Source organism: Macrobrachium nipponense, chromosome 4 (assembly GCF_015104395.2).
Source record: "Macrobrachium nipponense isolate FS-2020 chromosome 4, ASM1510439v2, whole genome shotgun sequence".
In the NCBI taxonomy this organism is placed as follows: Eukaryota; Metazoa; Arthropoda; class Malacostraca; order Decapoda; family Palaemonidae; genus Macrobrachium; species Macrobrachium nipponense.
In genome coordinates, this window is record NC_061100.1 from 135,941,339 (window position 1) to 135,968,768 (window position 27,430).

A 27,430-nucleotide genomic window follows, 5' to 3' on the forward strand; every position below is an offset into this window, starting at 1 on the left:
TCCTACAGAGATTTCTCTGTAGGATCCCACGTTGGGGACTGCGCTACCGGGGGGACCTTCGGGTCCTACCTGACGTAAGCCCCGGTCGTTGAGGAGGGATCCTGCCCCATTCTCGATTTCTACGGGAATCGAGAGGACCACCAGCCGATGTCGTTTGACGAATTCGGTGGGGGTTTCGCCGACTGCTTAGAATTCTACGGAATTTCTAGCGCATTCAGAGTGTTCGAGTTTCTTACGATCTCCAAACACTTAGGCGAGACCACGGTCCAAAGTGAGCGAGACGAGAATCCCCGATATGTTACACGATAATCGGGAACCTCGCCTATGCTCGAATTCCTGGAATTTCTAGCATTAGGAAGAAGACTGCTGCTGAAAGAAGACTATCTCACAGTAGGCGACCAACCTGGAATAGAGAAGAACGGACGGGAATATCCAGTTTGGCTGGAACTATCGTCTTAGTATTCTGTTCACCATTGAAGCTTTCCTTCGAGGAAGACTTCTTCACTCTCTTTGATAGAGATCGAAGGTGGTCGATCTCCAATCCTTATTTTGTTTTCTTGAAGGAAAGAATTTAGGATGGAGATCGTTGTTCAGAATCCTACAAATATACTACGTATATTAACCTCGCGACATGATTCTGCTAAGCAGTTGAATGGTCCGAGGGGTAGGCGCATATCCTGGTTATTCTACGGATTGCGACTTAGACGAGAAGTATTCTAATTGAACTGCAACTCGGGGTTGCCTGCAACCTCCCAGGAGTTTCCAGTTTCAATTTTATATACTTATGGTGTTGTCACAACAACACCATTTAAGCTTTTATATTTACCGAAATTCGTTTCGCATAAATATAATTGCTCGAGCATATCTTTTTATGCTCGGTGGTTCTAGCCGAACGCATTCCTTCGTGGAAAGGATTACTTGGCAACTCAGGATGACGAGTCAGCGACAGCTACTGCGTATTGAATTGCCCGAGGCATTTCAGTACCAGCTGCCGCTTTGAGATGGACGGTTGGTTATGTCTTTCTCACCTGCTTTGATTGAATACCAACCGTATCTCTGCCCAACAATCACGGACTTAAGTCTCTGATTAACGGGGATTCTCGCATACATGAATGACCATCTACTGCTGTGACGCTAGTATTCATCGTCTTCGGTATTGCGAGAATTTTAAACAGAGATATCTATTCGACTCTCATCTTTCTGTTTACCGCACGGTAACAGAATTCTGTAATAGTCTCTTGCTGCATCGTATCTCGATAATGCGAATGATTTTTGCGGAATCTGAGTTTGTCCTCAAAATATCTTGTTTTCGGAGGTGTGCAATTGTTCATTGTTCACCCCGGATTAGCAGATGTATTGAAAGACATCGCCTACTCCCACACCTGCCAGCTCTACTTCCAAACGTTCAGCCCATGAGAAGCAGTTCTTCAGGCGGCTCTCCCCTGTGTTTCATTACTGAAGAACGCCCGCTTTCACTGCACACCGGACAGCAATGAAATGGCGGTTAGCGTTTTCAGTCATTTGTAAGCACAGGTTTAGAAACTTGAGATTCCTTCTCTCGATTCAGCTGGAAGACGTAGGTTGCATTCATTGCCTACCTTCGTCTTCAACGTCACATAGTGTTGTTTCTCCTTAAGCTGAGATTCAATGTCTATGAGATTTCCTTGCCATCAGGGACCTCGGTCTTTTGAAGGCAATTGACTTTCGCCTTTTGAGCTTATGCATTAAGAGAATCATCGCCGCGCCGTCCGGCATCGGTGACTAACAAATATATTATTTGTTTGGTCTCTCAGCATAACTCTTTAAAGGGCGAAGGTCACGTGACTTACCCGGATGCTTGGACAACTTGCCTTTACTGATTCCGAACCAGTCAGTCGGCAGCTGTCAGAGCGCCCGAGTCAGTTACGAACTATGCTGTGGACTTAGTTCGGTTGTTCCAGAGCAATCATTACTTCGTCTTAATAGCTTGTCAGTATGAGTACTGTACATAACCAAAGTCGAGAAGAGGGATAGGTCATACGACTATTCCCTTCTTTTCGTCTTAGGTAACTGCATGACTTCTCTTGAGAAGTCAAGCACAAAGGGATGGGGATTTGTGACGCTCGATTTCGTACCGATCTTCGTAGCGAAGACTCAGAACCCTTCGGTAACTGACGATTGGTTCGAGTCCTTCACAATACCCTCCCTAATGGACTTCACCGCCTCCGATACGAAGGCTATGCTGCTTTGTCCTGTGAAGGTGCGACGGAGCTGTCTGAAGAAACTCGACACCCAGGATGAGTGTGGACGCCTCTTCATCATTCGCTCGCGTTCCGCAAGAACTTCTCCGTGGCGCAGGTAGTGAAGGCAGGGGCCTGGTCCAACCGGACCGCATGCACCTCCTTCTACCTTTGGGATATTGCCCACAGTTCCTTGGATCTTTTTCCTTGGGAACCGTGGTGGTTGCTCAACACGTTGTGTAGTTAACCCAGACCCTCGCAGGCTGAACAGCATCGAGTCCTGGTGTGACCGTAAGAATGGATGAGGAATGAGAGAGTGACTGGCTCCTCTTCCCATCTTTTTCTTCCCTCTACCTCAGGGTAGAGGGACACGGTCGTCACCCTGCTGGGTAAGGACGAGATGCAGGTGAGCTACTCAATAGAGCACCATCCTATCCCTTTCAGTAGGGATAGGAGTAAATATCCACCACTTCCTCCAACAAGGGGGAGGAAGTGGATGCCAACTTGAGACAACCCATCATTTTATGATTGTCTCTTGCAAACAGGAACAAGTTCTTGCTTGCTGGTACGAAGAGATACGCTTGCCTCTCTCTTAGTACTTGGCCCGGAGGTCTGACCATTGATCCTGCGGTGCACACCCCGATCAATCGGACAGAGGTTTGGATCCCTCCCTTGCTCTTACGACCAGGGAGGCACTCCAGGGTTGGACGAACACCAGTCTGTTCACCAAAAAGACTCAGATTCCTCCCACCAAGAAGTGAGTCTTCCTATTGTTAAAGGACCGAGGGTTTGTATTACGTATCGGAACAAATGACAATTTGTCGAAAATTGCATTTTTCCTAACTATACAAACCTGAAGTCCTTTAACAATAGGAAGGTAACTAGCGGCAGCTGGGACGGTTGTAAGCTTCGAACAAGGGGAGAACGGTAGTTAACTGCTTGTCCGATCGTGCGCGCGCCCGCGCGCCCGAGAGGTGAAGAATCACTTTTGCTTTAGGCCCATGCAAAAAGTTGCAGAGTGAGGGGTGGCATGAGGTGGGACTATATGTAAAGGACTTCAGGTTTGTATAGTTAGGAAAAATGCAATTTTCGACAAATTGTCATATTTATCAATCAAGATATCTTTTGCTGCATCTTCCACTTGCAATTGCTCGGCATGTCTTACGACCTTTTCCCAGTTTTCAGGTGTCACAGTATCCAGAGCTTCTTTAGTAAGTTCCGATAGGTTTGCCATCTTAAAATCATTTTGTTTTGCTATGAAACTTTTCACTTGGCCCAAATTAGTTCTATTGGGTTGTATTGGCAGTGGTAGGGAGGAAGCCAAATGATTTCATATCTATTTTCTACTGCAATTTTATCTACAACATGTGTTTTTTATTTAACGGAGTACTCCTTTACCATCTCTAAAAGTTGACCCTTCAACATTTTCTCTGTTGGTTTTGCACTTTTAGAGATGAGCCATTCTGTAATGACTGCCTTTTTGCTTGACATCGTTGGTAGTCTATCTACTTTCCCTGAATGATAAGGAGCATTATCCATCACAATAATTTAAGTTGGCAGTATGTTTGGGAGCAACTGGCAACGAAACCATTCTTCAAACACTTCGTGATTCATTTGACGGTGATAATCACCGTCATTCTTTGCAGTGAATGTGAACTCAGCGTTTGGAATTAAGCCTTTTGCAGAGCCTGCATGCAGAATTATAATTCAGCCACCTTTACCTGACGGCACTTTAATTCCAGAAGCATTCTCGGATTTATTATCTTTCCAGCATTTTCCTACAGTGTAATTTTGATTAACCCAAGTCTTGTCCAGATAAATTACATTTCGTCCATTCTCCCTGACTTTTGCATTTTTTCTAGGAATCTTGTTCGCAAGCACTGCACGTCATATCGTTCCATCAAAAATTTCCTACCATCGAGTTTTGCGTACTGGAAACCAATTTCTTTCATAATTTTTCTTAAAGATTCTCTACCCCCTTTGAATCCTGTTCTTTCCCTCATTTCAGACAACACTTTATTAATGGTTGGAATTTCTTTCCTGTCATAAAATTGGGGAATTATCCGATGAAGCAAACATTTGTCAAAGTCACCCAAACCAGTCACAGGTTTCAATCTTTTCCTCTTCTTTAAATCGAAAACTGGGTTACCAGATAATTCTTGCGACTCGTGCTTCTTTACTTATTCGTTCAACTGTAGCTTTACTAACTTTTGTTGCCTCAGCTGTTCGAAGAGTTGCATTTGCACCATTAGTAATGGGTCCTCTGTTCTGTTTCTCCATTGTGAAGTATCCTAAAACATTATGAATAATTTGCCTTCCTTGTCCTTAAATGACTCTCAGTGAGGAACTCTGACCATCCATCGCGACTACAAAAGGCTGTATTGTCCTATAATGACAACTACAGCTCATAATATACCCATGCCTGGCCTGAGATACGAGGTCAGAGAATACCAAGCCACATTTCTTCATTTTATAATGTTAATATTAACCCTTAACGTCGAAGCAGTGTTTTAAAAATCGTCTCCCGTATGGCGGCAGCGTTCACGAGTGTGCGCCGAAGCAGAAAAATTTTTTTTTCAAAATTCACAGTACATACGCTTAGTTTTCAAGATTAAGAGTACATTTTTGGCTCGTTTTTTTGTCATTGCCTGAAGTTTAGTATGCAACCATCAGAAATGAAAATATTGGGATATATGACAGAGTGAACAAAAAATTTCATATATAATTGTATACAAATCTCACTGTGAGCAAAATGGTTAAAGCTAACGAGTTAATTTTTTTTAGTTGTATTGTACCCTAAATTGCAATCATTTTGGTATATAACACATTGGAAAACGATCAAGGCAACACAGAGAAAATAGTATCACAAAATGATGCATGAATTTGTAATGCGCGGACATTAAAAAAAAAAAAAAAATTGTTTTCAAAAATTCACCATAAATCGAAATATTGTGGTAGAGACTTCCCATTTGTTGCAAAATGAAGGTAATTGATTGAATATTACTAGACTGTGACTGTTGTAGCTTTCAATTGCCGTTTTCGACCATTTCGGTCGAGTTAAAGTTGATCGAAGAACGAATTTTTTCTATTTATCGTTATTTATATGAAAATATTTCAAAATTGATAAAAGCTACAACCATGGGTTGGTTTTTGTTGTATTCTACATAAAATTGCACACATTTCCATATATAAAACTTTATGTAACGGCTAATTTAAAATGGTGCAAACATTACGGCAATCGGACAAAAAAATTTATGATTTTTTCGAAAGAGTTACCGCGCGGACGTAAGGAAAAAGTTTATTTCATAAATTCTCCATAAATCAAAATATTGTGTTAGAGACTTCCAATTTGTTGCAAAATAAAGGTAAATGATTGAATATTACTAGAATGTAATAGTTTTAGCTTACAATTGCATTTTTTTACCCTTTCGGTCGAGTCAAAGTTGACCGAAGGTTGAAATTTTGGCACTTATCGTTATTTATATGAAAATATTTCAAAACTGATAAAAGCTACAACCATGGATTGTTTTTAGTTCTATTCTACATGAAATTGTACATATTTTCATGCATAAAACTTTATGTAACGGCTAATTTTAAATGGGGCAAACATTACGACAATCTGACGAAAAAACTTCTGATTTTTTTGGAAGAGTTACCGCGCAGACGTAAGGAAAATGTTTTTTTTTTATGAATTCACAATAAATCGAAATATTGTGCTAGAGACTTCCAATTGTTGCAAAATAAAGGTAAATGATTGAATATTACTAGAATGTAAGAGTTTTACTTTACAATTGCGTTTTTTGACCATTTCGGTCGAGTCAAAGTTGACCGAAGGTTGATATTTTGGCACTTATCGTTATTTATATGAAAATATTTCAAAACTGATAAAAGCTACAACCATGAGTTGTTGTTTGTTGTATTCTACATGAAATTGCGCACATTTCCATATATAAAACTTTATGTAACGGCTAATTTAAAATGGTGCAAACATTACGACAATCAGACAAAAAAATTTATGATTTTTTCGGAAGAGTTACCGCGCGGACGTAAGGAAAAAGTTTTTTCATAAATTCACCATAAATCGAAATATTATGCTAGAGACTTCCAATTTGTTGCAAAATAAAGGTAAATGAATGTCTATTACTAGAATATAAGAGTTTTAGCTTACAATTGTGTTTTTTGACCATTTCGGTAGAGTCAAAGTTGACCAAAGGTTGAAATTTTGACACTTATCGTTATTTATATGAAAATATTTCAAAACTGATAAAAGCTACAACCACGAGTTGTTTTTTTGTTGTATTCTACATGAAATTGCGCACATTTTCATATATAATACTCCATGTAACAGTTAATATAAAATGCTGCAAAAATTATGTCAATGTGACTAAATAATTTCTGAGATGTTGTGTCGCTGATACTTTTTAGTGCGAGAAGAAAGAAATTCGCGCTTGCGGGCCTGGGTAACGATTGTAAACAAAACAACGCCTTGATCCATAAGCTCCCAGCATCCCCCAAGGCGCGTGATTCAAAAGTTTTCGCCTAGTAGGCCTATAACTATTTTTCCGCGAAATTTAAAAAAAAAAACATTTGTTCCGATACGTAATACAAACCCTCGGTCCTTTAACAATAGGAAGGTAACTAGCGGCAGCTGGGACGGTCGTAAGCTTCGAACAAGGGGAGAACGGTAGTTAACTGCTTGTCCGATCGTGCGCGCGCCCGCGCGCCCGAGAGGTGAAGAATCACTTTTGCTTTCGGCCGCGGGTGTGAAGGACGTGTTCGTCATCGCTCTCTGCCCGCTTCATCGTCGTATGCTTTGTTTATATTGTGTTTTCTACTAATGGTTTGGTTTGACTTGAAAATGAAACTGTAAGTACACTGTTTTCATTTTCATTACTTAATTATGAATCAACATGGAGCTATCGCCGTAGAGACGGCGATTTCCGCTCTTTTCATGAATTGAACCCTTGAATTATGTCTCGGTGTCGAGGGCGGGCGCACTCGCGCCGAGTCATGTATTTTGGGCGAAAGTGTGTAATTGAAAGATGTAAGTACTCTTTTTCATTATATTTTTGCCCTGTGCGTTCGTTGCCGAGAGCTTGATTGCGCTCGGCAAGAGCCTCTTATTTTGTATGAATAGAATGCAATGAAAGTGGATTCGCAATGCAGTTTTCTTTTCATTTTCATTTATTAATTGCATCAAATTTAATTTTGGATCAATTTCCGCTCTTACCCGGGAATTAATCCTTACGATTTATTGCTGTGAAAGTGAAAAATAGCAAGTGCAGTATTGTTCATTTTCATATATATTTATGATGGATCATATATTTATGGATCAAGTTTCCGCTCTTACCGGGAATTGATTTTTCCCTCTTTAAGTTCTATGAAGTGAATCGCAAGTGCAGTATTCTGTTTCATTTTCATATTACTTTTCACTGCTGTGCGGGGGTAGGGGAAGCGAAGGTCTGCCAGGAAGTCGTCGGAAAGCTCTCCCGCGACTCCCTTTGGTATCCGATTCTTCGTCTTCTTTCCTGCCCCCCCGCTCAGCTTCCTCGTATTTTGTATTTGGGTCTTCCTGGCATTCGGGGTGGGGCATCTCCCCCCGTGCGTGAGGGAACCCATAGTTTACTAATCTGTCTGTGTTACCGCAGGTGCTACAGCCGTGGGAGACGACCTTGGACAGGTATGGACCACTGCGGCTGCAGGGCGTGCCTAGCATCCACGATCTGCTGCAGAGTCTAGCGAGGTCTGGGGCGGTGACCTTGGAGTGGTCTCCACTACAACCTTCACGGCCGATTATGCTGCTTCCCCCCGCTGGTCTACACTCCCCATGCTGTGTCGGTGACGCCGTCTGCCGCTTCTAGGGCCGGTCGCCGCCGTACCGAGGAGGGGTATGCCGCCGCCGCCTGTGTTTTCTTCGTGTTGCCTGCCCCAGACTTCCGCTGTTCCAGCAGCTCGCCCTGGACCGGCCGCCAGTACCACGCTGGCTGCCGATGATTCTACGAGGCGATGGCTGGGCCTGCCGTACCTGTCGCTGATGTGGTTCCCGCTACTGGCTTGGCTGTCCCTTCTGTGTTTACCGCTGCCGCTGTTCCTGCCGCTCCTGAGCTGGTTGCTGTTCCTGTCGCTCCTGGTTCCTGCGCCTGTCCATGCTGGTCCTGCCCATGGTGTGTCTTCCCCAGTCCCAGGTCCTTCCTGGACAGGTGCAGTCGGCCGTGTTGCTTCGGCAATAGGCCCGACTCCGGCCTGGATGGAGGACCTGACGATGTCCTGCGTGAGCTGACGAAGAAGAGGAAGGTGTCATCTTCGTCTTCGTCTGTTGCTGCTCTCTTCCCCTTCGACTTCTAACGGCCCATAAGCCGAAGAAGAAGAAGGCTGCCTCCCCCCCTAAGAAGTCTCCTTCGGGAACTTCTAAGGAGGTGGGGACGGGGGGTCCTTCTGCTGGTCCTCCTGCTCCTTCGGGAGCGGGGCCCGTCTCCCCTTCCGTAAGGAAGAGATAGACGGGGACCGAGGAGTATCGGTTAGCGCTGGTACTTCCTCGCCTGGTGCTAGCGGCGATGCCGCTACGCCAGGTTCCGGCTCGGTCTCTCGTTCGCGGGAGATCCCGAGTGTACGCTCTCCCTCGGGAGACCGTGCAGCCAAAGTTTCGGCGCCAGAGTTCGCTCTGCGCCAAGACCACGGCACGGAGCAGAAGGCTGGCGAGAACCGCTCAGGTGACTCTCGCCAGGCCAGCGGCCGCTCTCGCAGCGACCAGCTGGTAACCGGGTTTTGTTATTCCCCCTAAGAAGACTCCTTCGGGAACTTCGAAGGGCTCGTCACATTCCGGTGTGACGGGGGGGTTCTTCTGCTGGTCCTCCTGTTCCTTCGGGAACGGGGCCCGTCTCCCCTTCTGAGAAGAAGAAGACGGGGACCAAGGGTGTGCTGGCTACCGCTGGTACACCCTCGCCTGGTCTTGGCAGCTCTGCTGCTAAGCCAGGTACCGGCTCGGTTTCTCGTCCGCGAGAAGTTCCGAGTGTACGATCTCCTTCGGGTGACCGTGCAGCCCAAGTTAAGACGCCTGAGTTCGCTCAGCGTCATGACCGAGGCACGGAGCAGAAGACTGTCGAGAGCCGCTCAGGTGACTCTCGCCAGGACAGCGGCCGCTCTCGCAGCGACCAGCCGTACTCGGGCGGGGGACGTGACGGTCTCTGACCGGCCACGGGTTGAGGCTGGGAAGAGGTCCCCCAGGTCCCCTCGACCGACGGTACCAGCCTCGGCTGGTACCAGCGGTTTGACGTGCCGCGAGGACGCTCACCGGTCTCACGGCGAAAGCGAGCTCTGCAGGTCACCTGACCGCCGCTCCCACAGGGACCGGGCGGATACGGTGACCAGCAGCAGCTCGTCTGACGCACGGGACCGGGGTCGACGTGCTCAGTCGAGCCGCTCGCCACAGGTGAGCGGCACGGCCAGGCCTGCAGATCGATCCCCACCGCGGGTTGGTGATCGGCTGCAGCCCCCCACGTACGCTGGTCCTGCCAGCGAGCAGGGGGGGGAGCGTCAGGTCTGTCTCTCCACTACCTTCAACTTCCTCGGGCTACACCGGGAAGAGCGAGGTAGCTAGGAGTGATCGTGAGAGGGTGCGCCGCTCACGATCCCGTCACGACGCCGCACGTGCCACGTATGGTCTTAGGACCAACCAGGACGTACGCGCAAGTGATTGGAGGCGACCGTCAGAGAGGGGGTAGCGTCAGTTCTGTCTCTCCGATACCTTCAACTTCCTCGGCATACGCCAGGAAGAGCGAGGTATATAGGAGTGATCGAGAGATGCGCCGCTCACGATCCCGTCACGACGCCGCACGTGCCAGGTTGGTCTTAGGACCAACCAGGACGTACGCGCAAGTGATTGGAGGCAACCGTCAGGGATCTGTTGCTGGTCCTTCTTCTGAAGGAGGAGGGTCCTGGGAGCTGCTCTTGTTGGAGGGACTGGACGGTCCTACTCCTCAAGACGCTGTAACTTCCGAGATTCAGAGTAACTTTACCCAGGTTATTGCACTGATTCGTCAGCACAACGACCGGGGGGAAGGATCGCCGCTCCCACCAGCAGAGCCCATGTCTCTGCTCGAGTCGTTTTGGGGCCCGAGAGGGAACCCAAACCGACGGTGGGTATGCCGCGATCGGAGCTTGCCGATTCTGTCTTGAACCAGAGTCTCTCGTCTCCGGACAAGAAGGCTCTCTCAGTTCTGGCCGGTCGATCAAGCTACTTCCACCTCCTCTACTGCGACAGCGGCGTTTCTACGTGTCTTCGGACACCGTATTTAAATACTCCTTCGGTCCTCCTGAGAGGTTTCGACCTCGACGAGGACTGGAATGAGTCGGAGGACGGTATCGGCTCTCTCCTGTCAGGTGTCGATCAGCCCCACCCAGACGACGTTCACAGTGGCGGCAGACCCTTACCTACAGTGAGAGTTCGTAACCCTCCTCGAGAAAACGTTTTCTCCTGACGATACGTTTTCCCAGACTCTGAGAGGCCATCGCCGCAAGGCGATGGCTGCTCCTACTCTTCTCCAACTGCTAGTTCCACTGGGAAGGCGGCGAGCGAGTATCCAATTCCTCCCCCATTCCCTCTCTCCTTACGGCTACGAGGGAAAGGGGAAGGATCCTACAGAGATTTCTCTGTAGGATCCCACGTTGGGGACTGCGCTACCAGGAGGGACCTTCGGGTCCTACCTGACGTAAGCCCCGGTCGTTGAGGAGGGATCCTGCCCCATTCTCGATTTCTACGGGAATCGAGAGGACCACCAGCCGATATCGTTTGACGAATTCGGTGGGGGTTTCGCAGACTGCTTAGAATTCTACGGAATTTCTAGCGCATTCAGTGTTAGAGTTTCTTACGATCTCCAAACACATAGGCGAGACCACGGTCCAAAGTGAGCGAGACGAGAATACCCCGATATGTTACACGATAATCGGGAACCTCGCCTATGCTCGAATTCCTGGAATTTCTAGCATTAGGAAGAAGACTGCTGCTGAAAGAAGACTATCTCACAGTAGGCGACCAACCTGGAATAGAGAAGAACGGACGGGAATATCCAGTTTGGCTGGAACTATCGTCTTAGTATTCTGTTCACCATTGAAGCTTTCCTTCGAGGAAGACTTCTCCTTCACTCTCTTTAATAGAGAACGAAGGTGGTCGATCTCCAATCCTTATTTTGTTTTCTTGAAGGAAAGAATTTAGGATGATGATCGTTGTTCAGAATCCTACAAATATACTACGTATATTAACCTCGCGACATGATTCTGCTAAGCAGTTGAATGGTCCGAGGGGTAGGCGCATATCCTGGTTATTCTACAGATTGCGACTTAGACGAAAAGTATTCTAATTGAACTGCAACCCGGGTTGCCTGCAACCTCCCAGGAGTTTCCAGTTTCAATTTTATATACTTATGGTGTTGTCACAACAACACCATTTAAGCTTTTATATTTACCGAAATTCGTTTCGCTTAAATATAATTGCTCGAGCATATCTTTTTATGCTCGGTGGTTCTAGCCGAACGCATTCCTTCGTGGAAAGGATTACTTGGCAACTCAGGATGACGAGTCAGCGACAGCTACTGCGTATTGAATTGCCCGAGGCATTTCAGTATCAGCTGCCGCTTTGAGATAGACGGTTGTTTATGTCTTTCTCACCTGCTTTGATTGAATAACAACCGTATCTCTGCCCAACAATCACGGACTTAAGTCTCTGATTAACGGGGATTCTCGCATACATGAATGACCATCTACTGCTGTGAAACGCTAGTATTCATCGTCTTCGGTATTGCGAGAATTTTAAACAGAGATATCTATTCGACTCTCATCTTTCTGTTTACCGCACGGTAACAGAATTCTGTAATAGTCTCTTGCTGCATCGTATCCCGATAATGCGAATGATTTTTGCGGAATCTGAGTTTGTCCTCAAAATATCTTGTATTCGGAGGTGTACAATTGTTCATTGTTCACCCGGATTAGCAGATGTATTGAAAGACATCGCCTACTCCCACACCTGCCAGCTCTACTTCCAAACGTTCAGCCCATGAGAAGCAGTTCTTCAAGATGCTCTCCCCTGTGTTTCATTACTGAAGAACGCCCCGCTTTCATTGCACACTGGACAGCAATGAAATGGCGGTTAGCGTTTTCAGTCATTTGTAAGCACAGGTTTAGAATCTTGAGATTCCTTCTCTCGATTCAGCTGGAAGACGTAGGTTGCATTCATTGCCACACCTTCGTCTTCAACGTCACATAGTGTTGTTTCTCCTTAAGCTGAGATTCAACGTCTATGAGATTTTCTTGCCATCAGGGACCTCGGTCTTTTGAAGGCAATTGACTTTCGCCTTTTGAGCTTATGCATTAAGAGAATCATCGCCGCGCCGTCCAGCATCGGTGACTAACAAATATTTTATTTGTTGGTCTCTCAGCATAACTCTTTAAAGGGCGAAGGTCACGTGACTTACCCGGATGCTTGGACAACTTGCCTCTACTGATTCCGAACCAGTCAGTCGGCAGCTGTCAGAGCGCCCGAGTCAGTTACGAACTATGCTGTTGGACTTAGTTCGGTTGTTCCAGAGCAATCATTACTTCGTCTTAATAGCTTGTCAGTATGTACTGTACATAACCAAAGTCGAGAAGAGGGATAGGTCATACGACTATTCCCTTCTTTTCGTCTTAGGTAACTGCATGACTTCTCTTGAGAAGTCAAGCACAAAGGGATGGGGATTTGTGACGCTCGATTTCGTACCGATCTTCGTAGCGAAGACTCAGAACCCTTCGGTAACTGACGATTGGTTCGAGTCCTTCACAATACCCTCCCTAATGGACTTCACCGCCTCCGATACGAAGGCTATGCTGCTTTGTCCTGTGAAGGTGCGACGGAGCTGTCTGAAGAAACTCGACACCCAGGATGATGTGGACGCCTCTTCATCATTCTCTCGCGTTCCGCAAGAACTTCTCCGTGGCGCAGGTAATGAAGGCAGGCGCCTGGTCCAACCGGACCGCATGCACCTCCTTCTACCTTCAGGATATTGCCCACAGTTCCTTGGATCTTTTTCCTTGGGAACCGTGGTGGTTGCTCAACACGTTGTGTAGTTAACCCAGACCCTCGCAGGCTGAACAGCATCGAGTCCTGGTGTGACCGTAAGAATGGATGAGGAATGAGAGAGTGACTGGCTCCTCTTCCCATCTTTTTCTTCCCTCTACCTTTGGGTAGAGGGACACGGTCGTCACCCTGCTGGGTAAGGACGAGATGCAGGTGAGCTACTCAATAGAGCACCATCCTATCCCTTTCAGTAGGGATAGGAGTAAATATCCACCACTTCCTCCAACAAGGGGGAGGAAGTGGATGCCAAATTGAGACAAACCCATCATTTTATGATTGTCTCTTGCAAACAGGAACAAGTTCTTGCTTGCTGGTACGAAGAGATACGCTTGCCTCTCTCTTAGTACTTGGCCCAGAGGTCTGACCATTGATCCTGCGGTGCACACCCCGATCAATCGGACAGAGGTTTGGATCCCTCCCTTGCTCTTACGACCAGGGAGGCACTCCAGGGTTGGACGAACACCAGTCTGTTCACCAAAAAGACTCAGATTCCTCCCACCAAGAAGTGAGTCTTCCTATTGTTAAAGGACCGAGGGTTTGTATTACGTATCGGAACAAATGACAATTTGTCGAAAATTGCATTTTTCCTAACTATACAAACCTGAGGTCCTTTAACAATAGGAAGGTAACTAGCGGCAGCTGGGACGGTCGTAAGCTTCGAACAAGGGGAGAACGGTAGTTAACTGCTTGTCCGATCGTGCGCGCGCCCGCGCGCCCTAGAGGTGAAGAATCACTTTTGCTTTAGGCCCATGCAAAAAGTTGCAGAGTGAGGGGTGGCATGAGGTGGGACTATATGTAAAGGACCTCAGGTTTGTATAGTTAGGAAAAATGCAATTTTCGACAAATTGTCATTTTTATATCGACGTACCATACGTCCAATCGGCACCCAACAGACAATTTATATCAATGTTTAATACGTCCAATTGGCATTAAAGGGTTAATGACTGGTTCAACATAATTGTCATCGGGACCTGTGTACAAAAATTACGATTCAGTCATTTTTGTAGAAAATTTATCAATTTCAGTTACTAAACTGCTCCCTTTACCTCATTAAAATTTTAATAGATTGATGTTTGGCAACGCTAGACCAATTTCAGTCCTAACAACGGTATTTGGATTTTTTTCATCTTATCCCCTGAATATTCTTTTTTTAAATTCAGTTGATTGTTGTCTTGGAACATTCTACTTAAGGAAAAAAAATTAACATCAGAGATGAAAAAAAAAAAATTCATATTCAAATTTCTTAATTTATAGAAAAGTTCAGATAACAGACATCTTTTAAGCATTTAACACACACAAACACACACGTGTATGACCGCCAACTATATTTACATCTGCTAATCCTTACCTTCACCATAAAGGACCCCAGCTTACAGTAAGTCCTCGGGTTACGCTGGTCTCGACTTACGATGTTTCGTGGTTACGAACGCGCCCCCATAAAAATATAAAAAATAATATTTTGCGTCGTTCCGTCTTACGCGGTTTAGCGTCGTAAGCAACGTAAACAAACGCGAACTAGTTCCGGGCGCACGGCGGAAGAATACGCTTTGTGGGGGAGAGGACGGCGTCGCTTCGCTACGCTCATTCCTCGCCCATACGCCATTTTGGTTGTTTACACTGCCTCTCTCTCCCTCGTGTTGTATCGTTTTTGTAACTTTTTGCTCTTTGTTATGGCTCCCAAGCGCAAGGCGGACTCTTCTGATGGTAGTGCATCGAAGAAAAGAAAGGCCATCACCATGGAAATTAAAGTGGACATTATAAAGCGATCTGAGAAGGGAGAAACGCCAACAAACATTGGCCGCTCGCTTGGCCTTAGCCGTTCGACCGTTGCTACCATTATCAAAGATAAAGAGCGCATCGTTGAACATGTGAAAGGATCTGCTCCTATGAAAGCGACAGTGATAACTAAGCAGCGTAGTGGTCTAATAATTGAATCACCTGCCTCAGCATCTCCAGCAACTTCTGGAGGTTCTTTTTCTCTTCACTAACCTCCCCCAGTCTCTCCAGCACCGCAGCTTCCTCTCCAGTGTGCAAGCCAATCAAACTAATAAAGGTAAGGAATTGTTCTCTCGTTGTTATTGATAGGTATTTACATTAAATCATGTGGTATTTTTCAATGTTCCGACTTACGCTGAAAATCGTGTTACGACGCATCGTAAGAACGGATCAACATCGTAACTCGAGGACCCCCTATAAGATTTGACCATTCTTAGGAGATTAACGAAGGGTATATTGTTCTTGACTGACAGATACAGATTTCAATACTTGACCTGAGAATCGAGATTGTAGATGTGGCAACATGTTTGCCACGTTCTCAATTATGATATTGAAAAACCTAAGAATGTTGATCATTAACAACTGTATACATAAAAACTATGTTTAGCAAATATTTCAGAGTAATTCCCTTCAGTTTTGGCATATAACAACGACCTATATTCCATAAAATTTTCCTTAGAATGGAAGTTTGGCAACGCACGTAAATGACTTTCGTCCCAATAAAACCCTCACCACAGATTGGTACTATATAGAACTTTATCTCTGTCTCAGAAGAACCTTTCCAAGGCTATTTCGAAGAATGCTATTAGCTTCTTTCTGCGTGAGGTGATTTCCCAGGACGCTATTAGCTTCTTTCTGCGTGAGGGGATTTCCCAGGCTTCTCTTAGCCCATCATCCAGTTCAGCAAGTGCTGCTCCACGTCCAAGAGCGCGCAGTGTTGGGGCATGGCTACATCTTCGACATTTCTGAAAAATTTCTTGGTTTCAGCTGTCTTGGAAGCGGCAACCATGAAGTCGGTGTCAGTTTTTACGTTTTTCTATTTGAAAGACGTTCAGTTTTGTTCGCAGGAGGGTTACTCACTGGGCGTATTTGTAGCAGCAATACAGTCTTACGTTAATTCTTGCGTATCGTAGGTTAGGGGTTCATGCGGTTTTTTTTTTTTAGATCTTTTACAATTTCTTTTAATTAGGTTTTCCCTTCAATGTTTGTTACTGAGGTTTTCCCTTGAATGTTTGTTACTGAGATAGGAGGTAGGCAGATTGCATGGCTGGATGGCTTCATTGACCCCTCACGCACTCTCCACCTGCAGTGATCAACGGAGAACCCAAAGAACCTGCGCATGCAACTTCTCCATACATAAGAGGCTAGACAGCCACATGGGAGGCTTCAATTCCCCTCCATACATGTGAGGTATAGAATACCACATGGGAGGCAGCTTGACAGAGACGAGACCTGACTATGAGACTGAAGTTGGGGTACTCTCTCCGCTTGCAATCTCGTCTAAGGAATTGAACAAATAGGTGAGTGTACATTATACATGGTGAGTGGAACTGAGTTACCTGCATATGTTCAGTGGATGGGTCAGGCTGAATTAGATTGATCCCATCTCCAATTAAGGGTTGTTAATCGGGCTAATTCAGGTGTTCAGGGTGTGTATTGCAATATGAAGTTTTAATAATAAAACTAATATTGTTAAACTTGCCTAAACACCTGAATGATTCCCACCCTCCTCCCCTCTTCAATTAACAGTGAATGTTGCTATTAAGTGGGGAGAGCTCTGCCAGCTGGTTCTGGCAGCAGTGTTGTCATCAGCACAGGTAACTCAGTGGACAGTGTTTACCTGCAGCTTTGGTAATGCTGACAGTTAAAATTTACCCAATATATGGGTAAGTCTGTGGGGATATAGTTCAGCTGGCCAGCGACCAGGGCTAATTTAGGTGTTTTATTATAAAAACTTCATGTTTGTGAAAATTAATATGTATTAAATGTATGCTATTAAATTTTAGTTATAAACTTTTGAGGTATAATAATTGATGGTATCTTGAGTAATTCAGTTTACAATGTTATAGAGTGGTAGTTTGTATATTGAAGATTAAGAAAATCCTCTTGTGTGCTGGATTTTAGCTGTATGGTTATGGTATGAAACGGTGTATAAATGTATTCACAGATATATTTCTCTTTCATGAAATCAATCTGATAATGCAATAGTAAGATCATGGGTCATCATGAACCAAAATGATACCTTAAAAAGAAGAAATATTTATGATTTAGCTTTATCAAAAATTGTTGAAGGTAGTAAGTTGCTGACCTTCTTTTACAGGGAAAGCAAACTCTGCAGAAGATGAATTTCCTGTCATTGAACCCATGAGGCGTGAACGTCTTAGGACAATCAGCGGAGATACTGGCCATATGGGTCGTAGGTTCGTAAGTACTTAAATATTCTAGAATGTGGCATATATGTTATGAGGGATAGGGTCCCACCCCCTTGCAAATATAAGTTTCATGTATGTGGTCTGCACATTTCTAGGCTGCCAAGTGACTTCATTGTTAAGTGCTGTATTTTGAAAGCAACCATTACAAACCTAAGAGTAGACTTGAAGCATTCCTATAAAATTCTTGCAAATTTTTTTGGACTGGAATAATGCTATCCATGACATTAGGAGTAGGGTACTTGTAGTTTGTGAACTGAAGGAGAATTATGCTAATTTTATTATGGTGTAGGTGGGAAACACAGTTAATGCAGAATGAGGGTAGAAATGAGTAGCTCTGAATGGAAAAACATGGAAGTCTTGACAAGAGATAAAGCCAAGAATTATTTTTTGTTAGTGAATGGCTTTGGAGAATTATCTGCACATGCACAATGGTGACTTCAGTCTTCTGTCTCTCTTGAGGGACTACGTGTCTCTGGCATATCGTATGTACCACAATTTGCTCCTTTTCGGAGAGGATGACCATGTGCATTATAAGGGTTTGTGATTATTTTGAGAGCACCATCCATCCATTTTCACCTGGGTAACAGGTAACATGGAATGAAAGCAATTAACAAGTGAGATTGGGTCTTTCTCTAATTGGCTGTTACCAAGTGATCAACCACAAATCATTTCTGTTTAGCAGCTATTGTATTAGAACCAGTTAGTGGATATAACTAAGAGTTAGTATCAGTAAAGCTTTGAAAGTGATTTAAAATTTATATCTGTGTTCATATGCTTTAACCAGTTGTCTTATAGTTTCTGTTAATATTTCAAGAAAGATTCAGATGTTTGTTTAAAACACTGTCAGAAGTACATATACCTGAGGATTTTTATAGGAAACTTTGATAGAAATATATCTTGATGTAGGTGGATATGAAGTTTATTGTGGGTGAAACTTGATTCTCTTCTCTCTCCTTCTCTCTCTCTCTCACTCTCTCTCGTCTCTCTCTCTCTCTCAATCTCTCCTCTCTCTCTCTCTCCTCTCTCTCTATATATATATATATATATATATATATATATATATATATATATATATATATATATATATATATATTATATGTATATATATATTTCTTTCATTATCAGCATTTTAATTTTTTTCCGTTTATTTTAGACCATCCCAAACACAAGAATTTGGAATGAGGGCTCGTGCCGGATCAATAGGAAGTATGATGGAAGAGGGCGAGGAATTAGATATGATTGTGATTTACGAGTAAGTAATAGTGCCCTTATTATGTTGTTAATGTTATCTTTAATAGATATATATATCTATAGATATATATATATATATATATATATATAATATATAAAGTATAAATGCCACAAAGGAAAAATAAACGAAGGAGGTCTGCAAGATCTTTCGACTTTAAAAGTCCTTTACTGAGCAGAGTATCTGCTCAGTAAAGGACTTTTAAAGTTTGAAAGTTCGTGCAGACCTCCCCTTTGTTTATTTTTCCTTCGTGGCATTTATCTTTATTTTAGGATTTATCACGTTCCTAACTTTCGTGATTCAGTTATACATATATATATATATATATTATATAGTGTCTATATATATGTATATATGTTATATATTATATATATATATATATATATTATATATATACTATATATAATATATATAATATATATAATATATATATATAGATATAGCTATAATTATATATATATAATATTATATATATATATATATATATTATATATATATATATATATATATAGATTATATAGAATATGATTATATATAGATATCTATATATAAATATATATATATAGTATATATATAATATATATTTATATATATATAGATTATATATATATAGATATATAGCATATATATGAGAGATATATATGATATATATAGATATATAGATATATATATAGATATATATATATATATATATAATATACTATATTTTATATATCTAATATCATACATACATACATACATACATAATATATATATATATATATATATATATATATATATATATATATATATATAGATAATATATATATATACAGTAGACCCTTGACTCACGAACGCATTGAACCACGTACAACTCGATCCCCGACCAAATTATAGGTAAAATTTCACCCTTGACTTCCGAACTAACTTTGAGATACGAACAAAAGAAAATGCGGATAATAAAAATTCTGTTTGGGTCATGAACTAATTTTGAGACATGAACATTTGAAAAATGCTGGAAATTTCTGGAAAATAACAATTCACTTTGTTTCACAAACTAATTTTTAGACACAACATTTGAAAAATGCGCGAAATCGCCCAGCACACGTGAGGAGCGTTTGAGTTGCCATGGGACCAGCCATCTTCCACCTCGCCCACGCACGGTGTCACCCACGCATCACTCTTTGTCTCATCTCATTGTGTACAAGACGTTCGTCAATTCGCTTAGCATTTTTTGCGCTAAAACCTGTGATTTTCTTCATAATGGGGCCCTAAGAAAGTGAAGAGTGGTGGTGAAAGTAAGAAAGTGAAGAGTGATGGTGAGAAGAGGGTGCAGAGGAAGATAACCATTGAAATAAAGAAAGAAATTATAGAAAAGTTTGAACGTGGTGTTTTTCGCGTGACCGATATCGCAAGTGAGTACAAGATGGCCAAGTCGACAATTTCAACAATTTTGAAAAACAAGGATGCCATTAAAGAAGCAAATGTTGCGAAGGGAGTGACAGTAACTAACCAACGATGAGATCGCAAACCCTCGAAGGGGCAAGGGGCAGAAAAAATAATTTTGAAGTGGGTACATGAGAAACAGATGGCAGGTGATAGTGTAAACGAGCCGATCATCTGCGAGAAAGCTCGGCAAGTGTATCAGAGGTTGCTGAAGGAAACTCCTTCTACTAGTGCCACGCCAGATGATTTTAAGGCTAGTAAAGGGTGGTTTGATAACTTCAAGAAGAGAACTGGCATTCACTCTGTAATTAGGCATGGCGAGGCTGCTAGCGCAGACAAGGCTGCTGCTGAGGCATTCGTGACCGAGTTTGCCGAGTTCGTGGAGGTCGAAGGATACGTCGCTCAACAGATTTTCAATTGTGATGAAACGGGCCTCTTCTGGAAGAAGATGCCCAACAGGACATTTATCACCCGAAGAGAAGGCGCTCCCAGGCCACAAGCCAATGAAGGACAGGCTTACGCTTTTGTTATGCTCAAACGCAAGTGGCGACTTGAAACTAAAGCCGCTACTTGTCTACCATTCAAATAACCCGCGTGCCTTTAAGCAGCACAACGTAAATAAGGCCAGACTGCCTGTAATGTGGAGGGCCAATACAAAAGCATGGGTGACACGGAGCTTGTTTATGGAGTGGATTGATGAAGTGTTTGTGCCGACCGTGAGTCAGTACCTAACAGAGAACAAGCTGCCCCTGCGGTGCCTTCTGATCATGGATAATGCCCCGCACACCCTTCGTACTTGCTGACTGCAGTGAACATGACTTCATTCAGTTCAAGTTCCTTCCACCCAACACGACCTCTGTTCTCCAGCCCATGGACCAACAAGTCATTAGCAATTTTAAGAAATTATATACGAAGGCGCTCTTCTCCAGATGCTTCCGTGTAACTGAAGAGACAAAATTAACCTTAAAAGAATTTTGGAAGAAGCACTTGTTCCGATACGTAATACAAACCCTCGGTCCTTTAACAATAGGAAGGTAACTAGCGGCAGCTGGGACGGTCGTAAACTTCGAACAAGGGGAGAACGGTAGTTAACTGCTTGTCTGATCGTGCGCGCGCCCGCGCGCCCGAGAGGTGAAGAATCACTTTTGCTTTCGGCCGCGGGTGTGAAGGACGTGTTCGTCATCGCTCTCTGCCTGCTTCATCGTCGTATGCTTTGTTTATATTGTGTTTTCTACTAATGGGTTGTTTGACTTGGAAATGAAACTGTAAGTACACTGTTTTCATTTTCATTACTTAATTATGAATCAACATGGAGCTATCGCCGTAGATGCGGCGATTTCCGCTCTTTTCATGAAATTGACTTGAATTATGTCTCGGTGCCGAGGTTCGGGAGCGCTCGCGCCGAGTCATGTATTTGCGAAATGTGTAATTGAAAGATGTAAGTACTCTTTTCATTATATTTTTGCCCTGTGCGTTCGTTGCCGAGAGCGTGATTGCGCTCGGCACGAGCCTCTTATTTTTGTATAATTAGAATGCAATGAAAGTGGATTCGCAATGCAGTATTCTTTTCATTTTCATTTGTTAATTGCATCAAATTTAATTTTGGACCAATTTCCGCTCTTACCCGGGAATTAATCCTTACCATTTATTTCTGTGAAAGTGAAAATCGCAAGTGCAGTATTCTGTTTCATTTTCATATATTTTTTATGATAGCATCATATTATTATGGATCAAGTTTTTGTTTCCGCGCTTACCCGGGAATTGATCTTTACCCCCTTTAAGTTCTATGAAGTGAATCGCAAGTGCAGTATTCTGTTTCATTTTCATATTACTTTTCACTGCTGTGCGGGGGTAGGGGAAGCGAAGGTCTGCCAGGAAGTCGTCGGAAAGCTCTCCCGCGACTCCCTTGGTATCCGATTCTTCTTCGTCTTTCCTGCCCCCCCGCTCAGCTTCCTCGTTGTATTTTGTATTTGGGGTCTTCCTGGCATTCGGGGTGGGGCATGTCTCCCCCCCGTGCGTGAGGGAACCCCTCTTACTAATCTGTCTGTGCTACCGCAGGTGCTACATCCGTGGGAGACGACCTTGGACAGGTATTGGCCACTGCGGCTGCAGGGCGTGCCTAGCATCCACGATCTGCTGCAGCGTCTAGCGAGGTCTGGGGCGGTGACCTTGGAGCGGTCTCCACTACAACCTCCACGGCCGCTTATGCTGCTTCCCCCCGCTGGTCTACACTCCCCATGCTGTGTCGGTGACGGCGTCTGCCGCTACTAGGGCCGGTCGCCGCCGTACCGAGGAGGGGTATGCCGCCACCGCCTATGTTTTCTTCGTGTTGCCTGCCCCAGACTTCCGCTGTTCCAGCAGCTCGCCCCTGGACCGGCCGCCAGTACCCAGGTTCCCGCTGGCTGCCGATGATTCTACGAGGCGAAGGCTGGGCCTGCCGTACCTGTCGCTGATGTGGTTCCCGCTACTGGCTTGGCTGTCCCTTCTGTGTTTACCGCTGCCGCTGTTCCTGCCGCTCCTGAGCTGGTTGCTGTTCCTGCCGCTCCTGAGCTGGTTGCTGTTCCTGTCGCTCCTGGTTCCTGCGCCTGTCCATGCTGGTCCTGCCCATGGTGTGTCTTCCCCAGTCCCAGGTCCTTCCGGACAGGTGCAGTCGGGCCGTGTTGCTTCGGCAATAGGCCCGACTCCGGCCTGGATGGAGGACCTGACGACTGTCCTGCGTGAGCTGACGAAGAAGAGGAAGGTGTCATCTTCGTCTTCGGTCTTGCTGCTTGCCATCTTCCCCATTCGACTTGCTAAGGACCCATAAGCCGAAGAAGAAGAAGGCTGCCTCCCCCCCCTAAAGAAGTCTTCCCTTCGGGAACTATTCTAAGGGCCCGTCCCACCTCGGTGGGACGGGGGGTCCTTCTGCTGGTCCTCCTGCTCCTTCAGGAGTGGGGCCCGTCTCCCCTTCCGTAAGGAAGAGATAGACGGGGACCAGAGGAGTATCGGTTAGCACTGGTACTTCCTCGCCTGGTGCTGGTACCAGCCTCGGCTGGTACAAGCAGTTTGACGTGCCGCAAGGACGCTCACTGGTCTCACCGCGAAAGCGAGCTCTGCAGGTCACCTGACCGCCGCTCCCACAGGGACCGGGGGATACAGTAGCCAGCAGCAGCTTGTCTGACGCACGAGACCGGGGTCGACGTGCTCAGTCGAGCCGCTCGCCACAGGTGAGCAGCACGGCCAGGCCTGCAGATCGATCCCCACCGCGGGTTGGTGATTGGCTGCAGCCCCCCACGTACGCTGGTCCTGCCAGCGAGCGGGGGGGGGGGGGGGGGGGGGGAGGGGGGGGCGGGGGGGGGGGGGGGGGGGGGGGGGGGGGGGGGGGGGGAGCATCAGGTCTGTCTCTCCACTACCTTCAACTTCCTCGGGGTATGCCGGGAAGAGCGAGGTAGCTAGGAGTGATCGTGAGAGGTGCGCCGCTCACGATCCCGTCACGACGCCGCACGTGCCACATATGATCTTAGGACCAGCCAGGATGTACGCGCAAGTGATTGGAGGTGACCGTCAGGGGGGGAGGGGGTAGCGTCAGTTCTGTCTCTCTGATACCTTCAACTTCCTCGGCATACGCCGGGAAGAGCGAGGTATATAGGAGTGATCGTGAGAGATGCGCCGCTCACGATCCCGTCACGACGCCGCACGTGCTAGGTATGGTCTTAGGACCAGCCAGGACGTACGCGCAAGTGATTGGAGGCAACCGTCAGGGATCTGTTGCTGGTCCTTCTTCTGAAGGAGGAGGGTCTTGGAAGCTGCTCCTGTTGGAGGGACTGGACGGTCCTACTCCTCAAGACGCTGTAACTTCTGAGATTCAGAGTAACTTTGCCCAGGTTATTGCACTGATTCATCAGCACAACGACCTGGGGAGAGGATCGCCGCTCCACGGCTCAAGTCGTTCTCGAGCCCGAGTAGGGAACCAGACTGACGGTGGGCTTGCCGCGATAAGAGCTTCTCGACTCGGTTCTGAACCAGGAGAGCCTCTCGTCTCCGGACGAGAAGGCTCGCTCAGGTCTAGCCGGTCGGGCAAGCTACTTCCCCTCCTCTGCCGCGACAGCAGCGTTTTTTCGGAGTATTGCAGCTCTTCTCTCTCTCTCTCTCTCTCTCTCTCTCTCTCTCTCTCTCTCTCTCTCTCTCTCTCTCTCTCTCTCTCTTCCTCCTCCTCCGTGTTTTGAGGTTTCGATCTCGACAAGGACTGGAATGAGTCAGAGGACGGTTTTGGCTCTCTGTCAGGTGTCGATCAGCCCCACCCCAGACGAAGTTCACAGTGGTGGCAGATGCTTACCTACAGCACGAGTTCGTGACCCTCCTCGGGGGGAGGGGGGAGGGGGGTGGGAGGAAGGCCATCGCCGCAAGGTGATGGCTGCTCCTACTCTCGTCTCCAAATGCTAGTGCCGCTGGAAGGGCGAGCAATATCCTTTTCCTTCCCCATTCCCTCTCTCCTTACGGCTACAAGGGAAAGGGGTAGGATCCTACAGACTTCTCTGTAGGATCCCACGATTGATGGACTGCGCTACCGGGGGGACCTTCGGGTCCTACCTGACGTAACCCTGGTCGTGGAGGAGGGACCCTGCACCATCTCCGATTTCTACGGGAATCGAGAGGACAACCACTGATATTCGTTTAAACGAATCCGGTGGGGGTTTCGCTGGGCGCTTAGAATTCTGCAGAATTTCTAGCACACATGGCGAGACCACTGTACCCAAGGGAGTTAGACAAGTATTTCCCGATAATTGTTACCACGATAATCGGGGATCTCGCCGAATGCTCGAATTCCTGGAGTTCTTAGCGTTGGAAGAAGACTGTCGCCGAAGGAAGATATCTCACAGTGGCGGCCAGCCCTGGATTAGAGAGAACGGACGGGAATATCCAGTTTGGCTTGAATTTTCGTCTTCGTTATTCTGTGCACCATTGAAGCTTTCCTTGGTGGGGAAGACTTCTCCTTCTCTCTCTTTCTTAGAGATCGAAGGCGGTCGATCTCCAATCCTTATTTTGTTTTTCTTGAAGGGAAAGAATTTAGGATGGAGATCGTTGTTCAGAATCCTACAATATACTACGTATATTAACCTCGCGATATGATTCTGCTAAGCAGTTGAATGGTCCGAGGGTAGGCGCATATCCTGGTTACTCTACGGATTGCGACGTAGACGAGAAGTATTCTAATTGAACTGCAACTCGGGTTGCCTGCAACCTCCCTGGAGTTTCCAGTTTCAATTTTATTTACTTATGGTGTTGTCACAACAACACCATTTAAGCTTTATATTTACCGAAATTTGTTTCGCATAAATATAATGCTCGAGCATATCTTTTTTATGCTCGGTGGTTCTAGCCGAACGCATTCCTTCGTGGAAAGGATTACTTGGCAACTCAGGATGACGAGTCAGCGACAGCTACGGCGTATTGAATTGCCCGAGGCATTTCAGTACCAGCTGGCGCTTCGAGATGCACGGTTGGTTATGTCTTTCTCACCTGCTTTGATTGAATACCAACCGTATCTCTGCCCAACAATCACGGACTTAAGTCTGATTAACGGGATTCTCGCATACATGAATGACCATCTACTGCTGTGACACTAGTATTCATCGTCTTCGGTATTGGAGAGAATTTAAAACAGAGATATCTTTCGACTCTCATCTTTCTGTTTACCGCACGGTAACAGAATTCTGTAATAGTCTCTTGCTGCATCGTATCGCGATAATGCGAATGATTTTTGCGGAATCTGAGTTTGTCCTCAAAATATCTTGTATTCGGAGGTGTGCAATTGTTCATTGTTCACCCCGGATTAGCAGATGTATTGAAAGACATCGCCTACTCCCACACCTGCCAGCTCTACTTCCAAACGTTCAGCCCATGAGAAGCAGTTCTTCAGGCGGCTCTCCCCTGTGTTGTCATTACTGAAGAACGCCCCGCTTTCATTGCACACTGGACAGCAATGAAATGGCGGTTAGCGTTTTCAGTCATTTGTAAGCACAGGTTCAGAATCTTGAGATTCCTTCTCTCGATTCAGCTGGAAGACATAGGTTACATTCATTGCCTACCTTCGTCTTCAACGTCACATAGTGTTGTTTCTCCTTAAGCTGAGATTCAACATCTATGAGATTTTCTTGCCATCAGGGACCTCGGTCTTTTGAAGGCAATTGACTTTCGCCTTTTGAGCTTATGCATTAAGAGAATCATCACCGCGCCGTCCAGCATCGGTGACTAACAAATATATTATTTGTTTGGTCTCTCAGCATAACTCTTTAAAGGGCGAAGGTCACGTGACTTACCCGGATGCTTGGACAACTTGCCGATTCCGAAACAGTCAGTTGGCAGCTGTCAGAGCGCCCGAGTCAGTTACGAACTACGCTGTGGACTTAGTTCGGTTGTTCCAGAGCAATCATTACTTCGTCTTAATAGCTTATCAGTATGAGTACTGTACATAACCAAAGTCGAGAAGAGGGATAGGTCATACGACTATTCCCTTCTTTTTGTCTTGGGTAACTGCATGACTTTTCTTGCGAAGTCAAGCACAAGGGGATGGGGATTTGTGACGCTCGATTTCGTACCGATCTTCATAGCGAAGACTCAGAACCCTTTGGTCACTGACAATTGGTTCGAGTCCTTCACAATACCCTCCCTAATGGACTTCACCGCCTCCGATACGAAGGCTATGCTGCTTTGTCCTGTGAAGGCGCAACGGAGCTGTCTGAAGAAACTCGACACCCAGGATGAGTGTGGACGCCTCTTCATCATTCTCTCGCGTTCCGCAAGAACTTCTCCGTGGCGCAGGTAGTGAAGGCAGGGGCCTGGTCCAACCGGTCCGCATGCACCCCCTTCTACCTTCGGGATATTGCCCACAGTTCCTTGGATCTTTTTCCTTGGGAACCGTGTGTTGCTCAACACGTTGTGTAGTTAAAACCCAGACCTATCGCAGGCTGAACAGCATCGAGTCCTGGTGTGACCGTAAGAATGGAATGAGTGAATGAGAGTGTGACTGGCTCCTCTTTCCCATCTTTTTCTCCCCTCTACCTCTGGGTAGAGAGGGACACGGTCGTCACCCTGCTGGGTAAGGACGAGATGCAGGTGAGCTACTCAATAGAGCACCATCTCCTATCCCTTTCAGTAGGATAGGAGTAAAATATCCACCACTTCCTCACAACAACGGGGAGGAAGTGGATGCCAACTTGAGACAAACCCACATTTTATGATT

At 45.5% G+C, this 27,430-nt stretch overlaps 1 protein-coding gene across 3 annotated transcripts in view; it reads left to right on the forward strand.

The window, feature by feature from the left end:
• LOC135211212 (TBC1 domain family member 1-like) overlaps nucleotides 1-27,430 on the forward strand; it is a 307,524-nt gene that overhangs the window by 71,378 nt on the left and 208,716 nt on the right. For all 3 annotated transcript variants that reach the window (XM_064244447.1, XM_064244445.1, XM_064244446.1), the window contains exons 8-9: nucleotides 17,423-17,526; nucleotides 18,688-18,786. In XM_064244447.1, coding sequence (XP_064100517.1) covers nucleotides 17,423-17,526; nucleotides 18,688-18,786 — 203 coding nt within the window. The remainder of the gene's footprint in view (nucleotides 1-17,422; nucleotides 17,527-18,687; nucleotides 18,787-27,430) is intronic.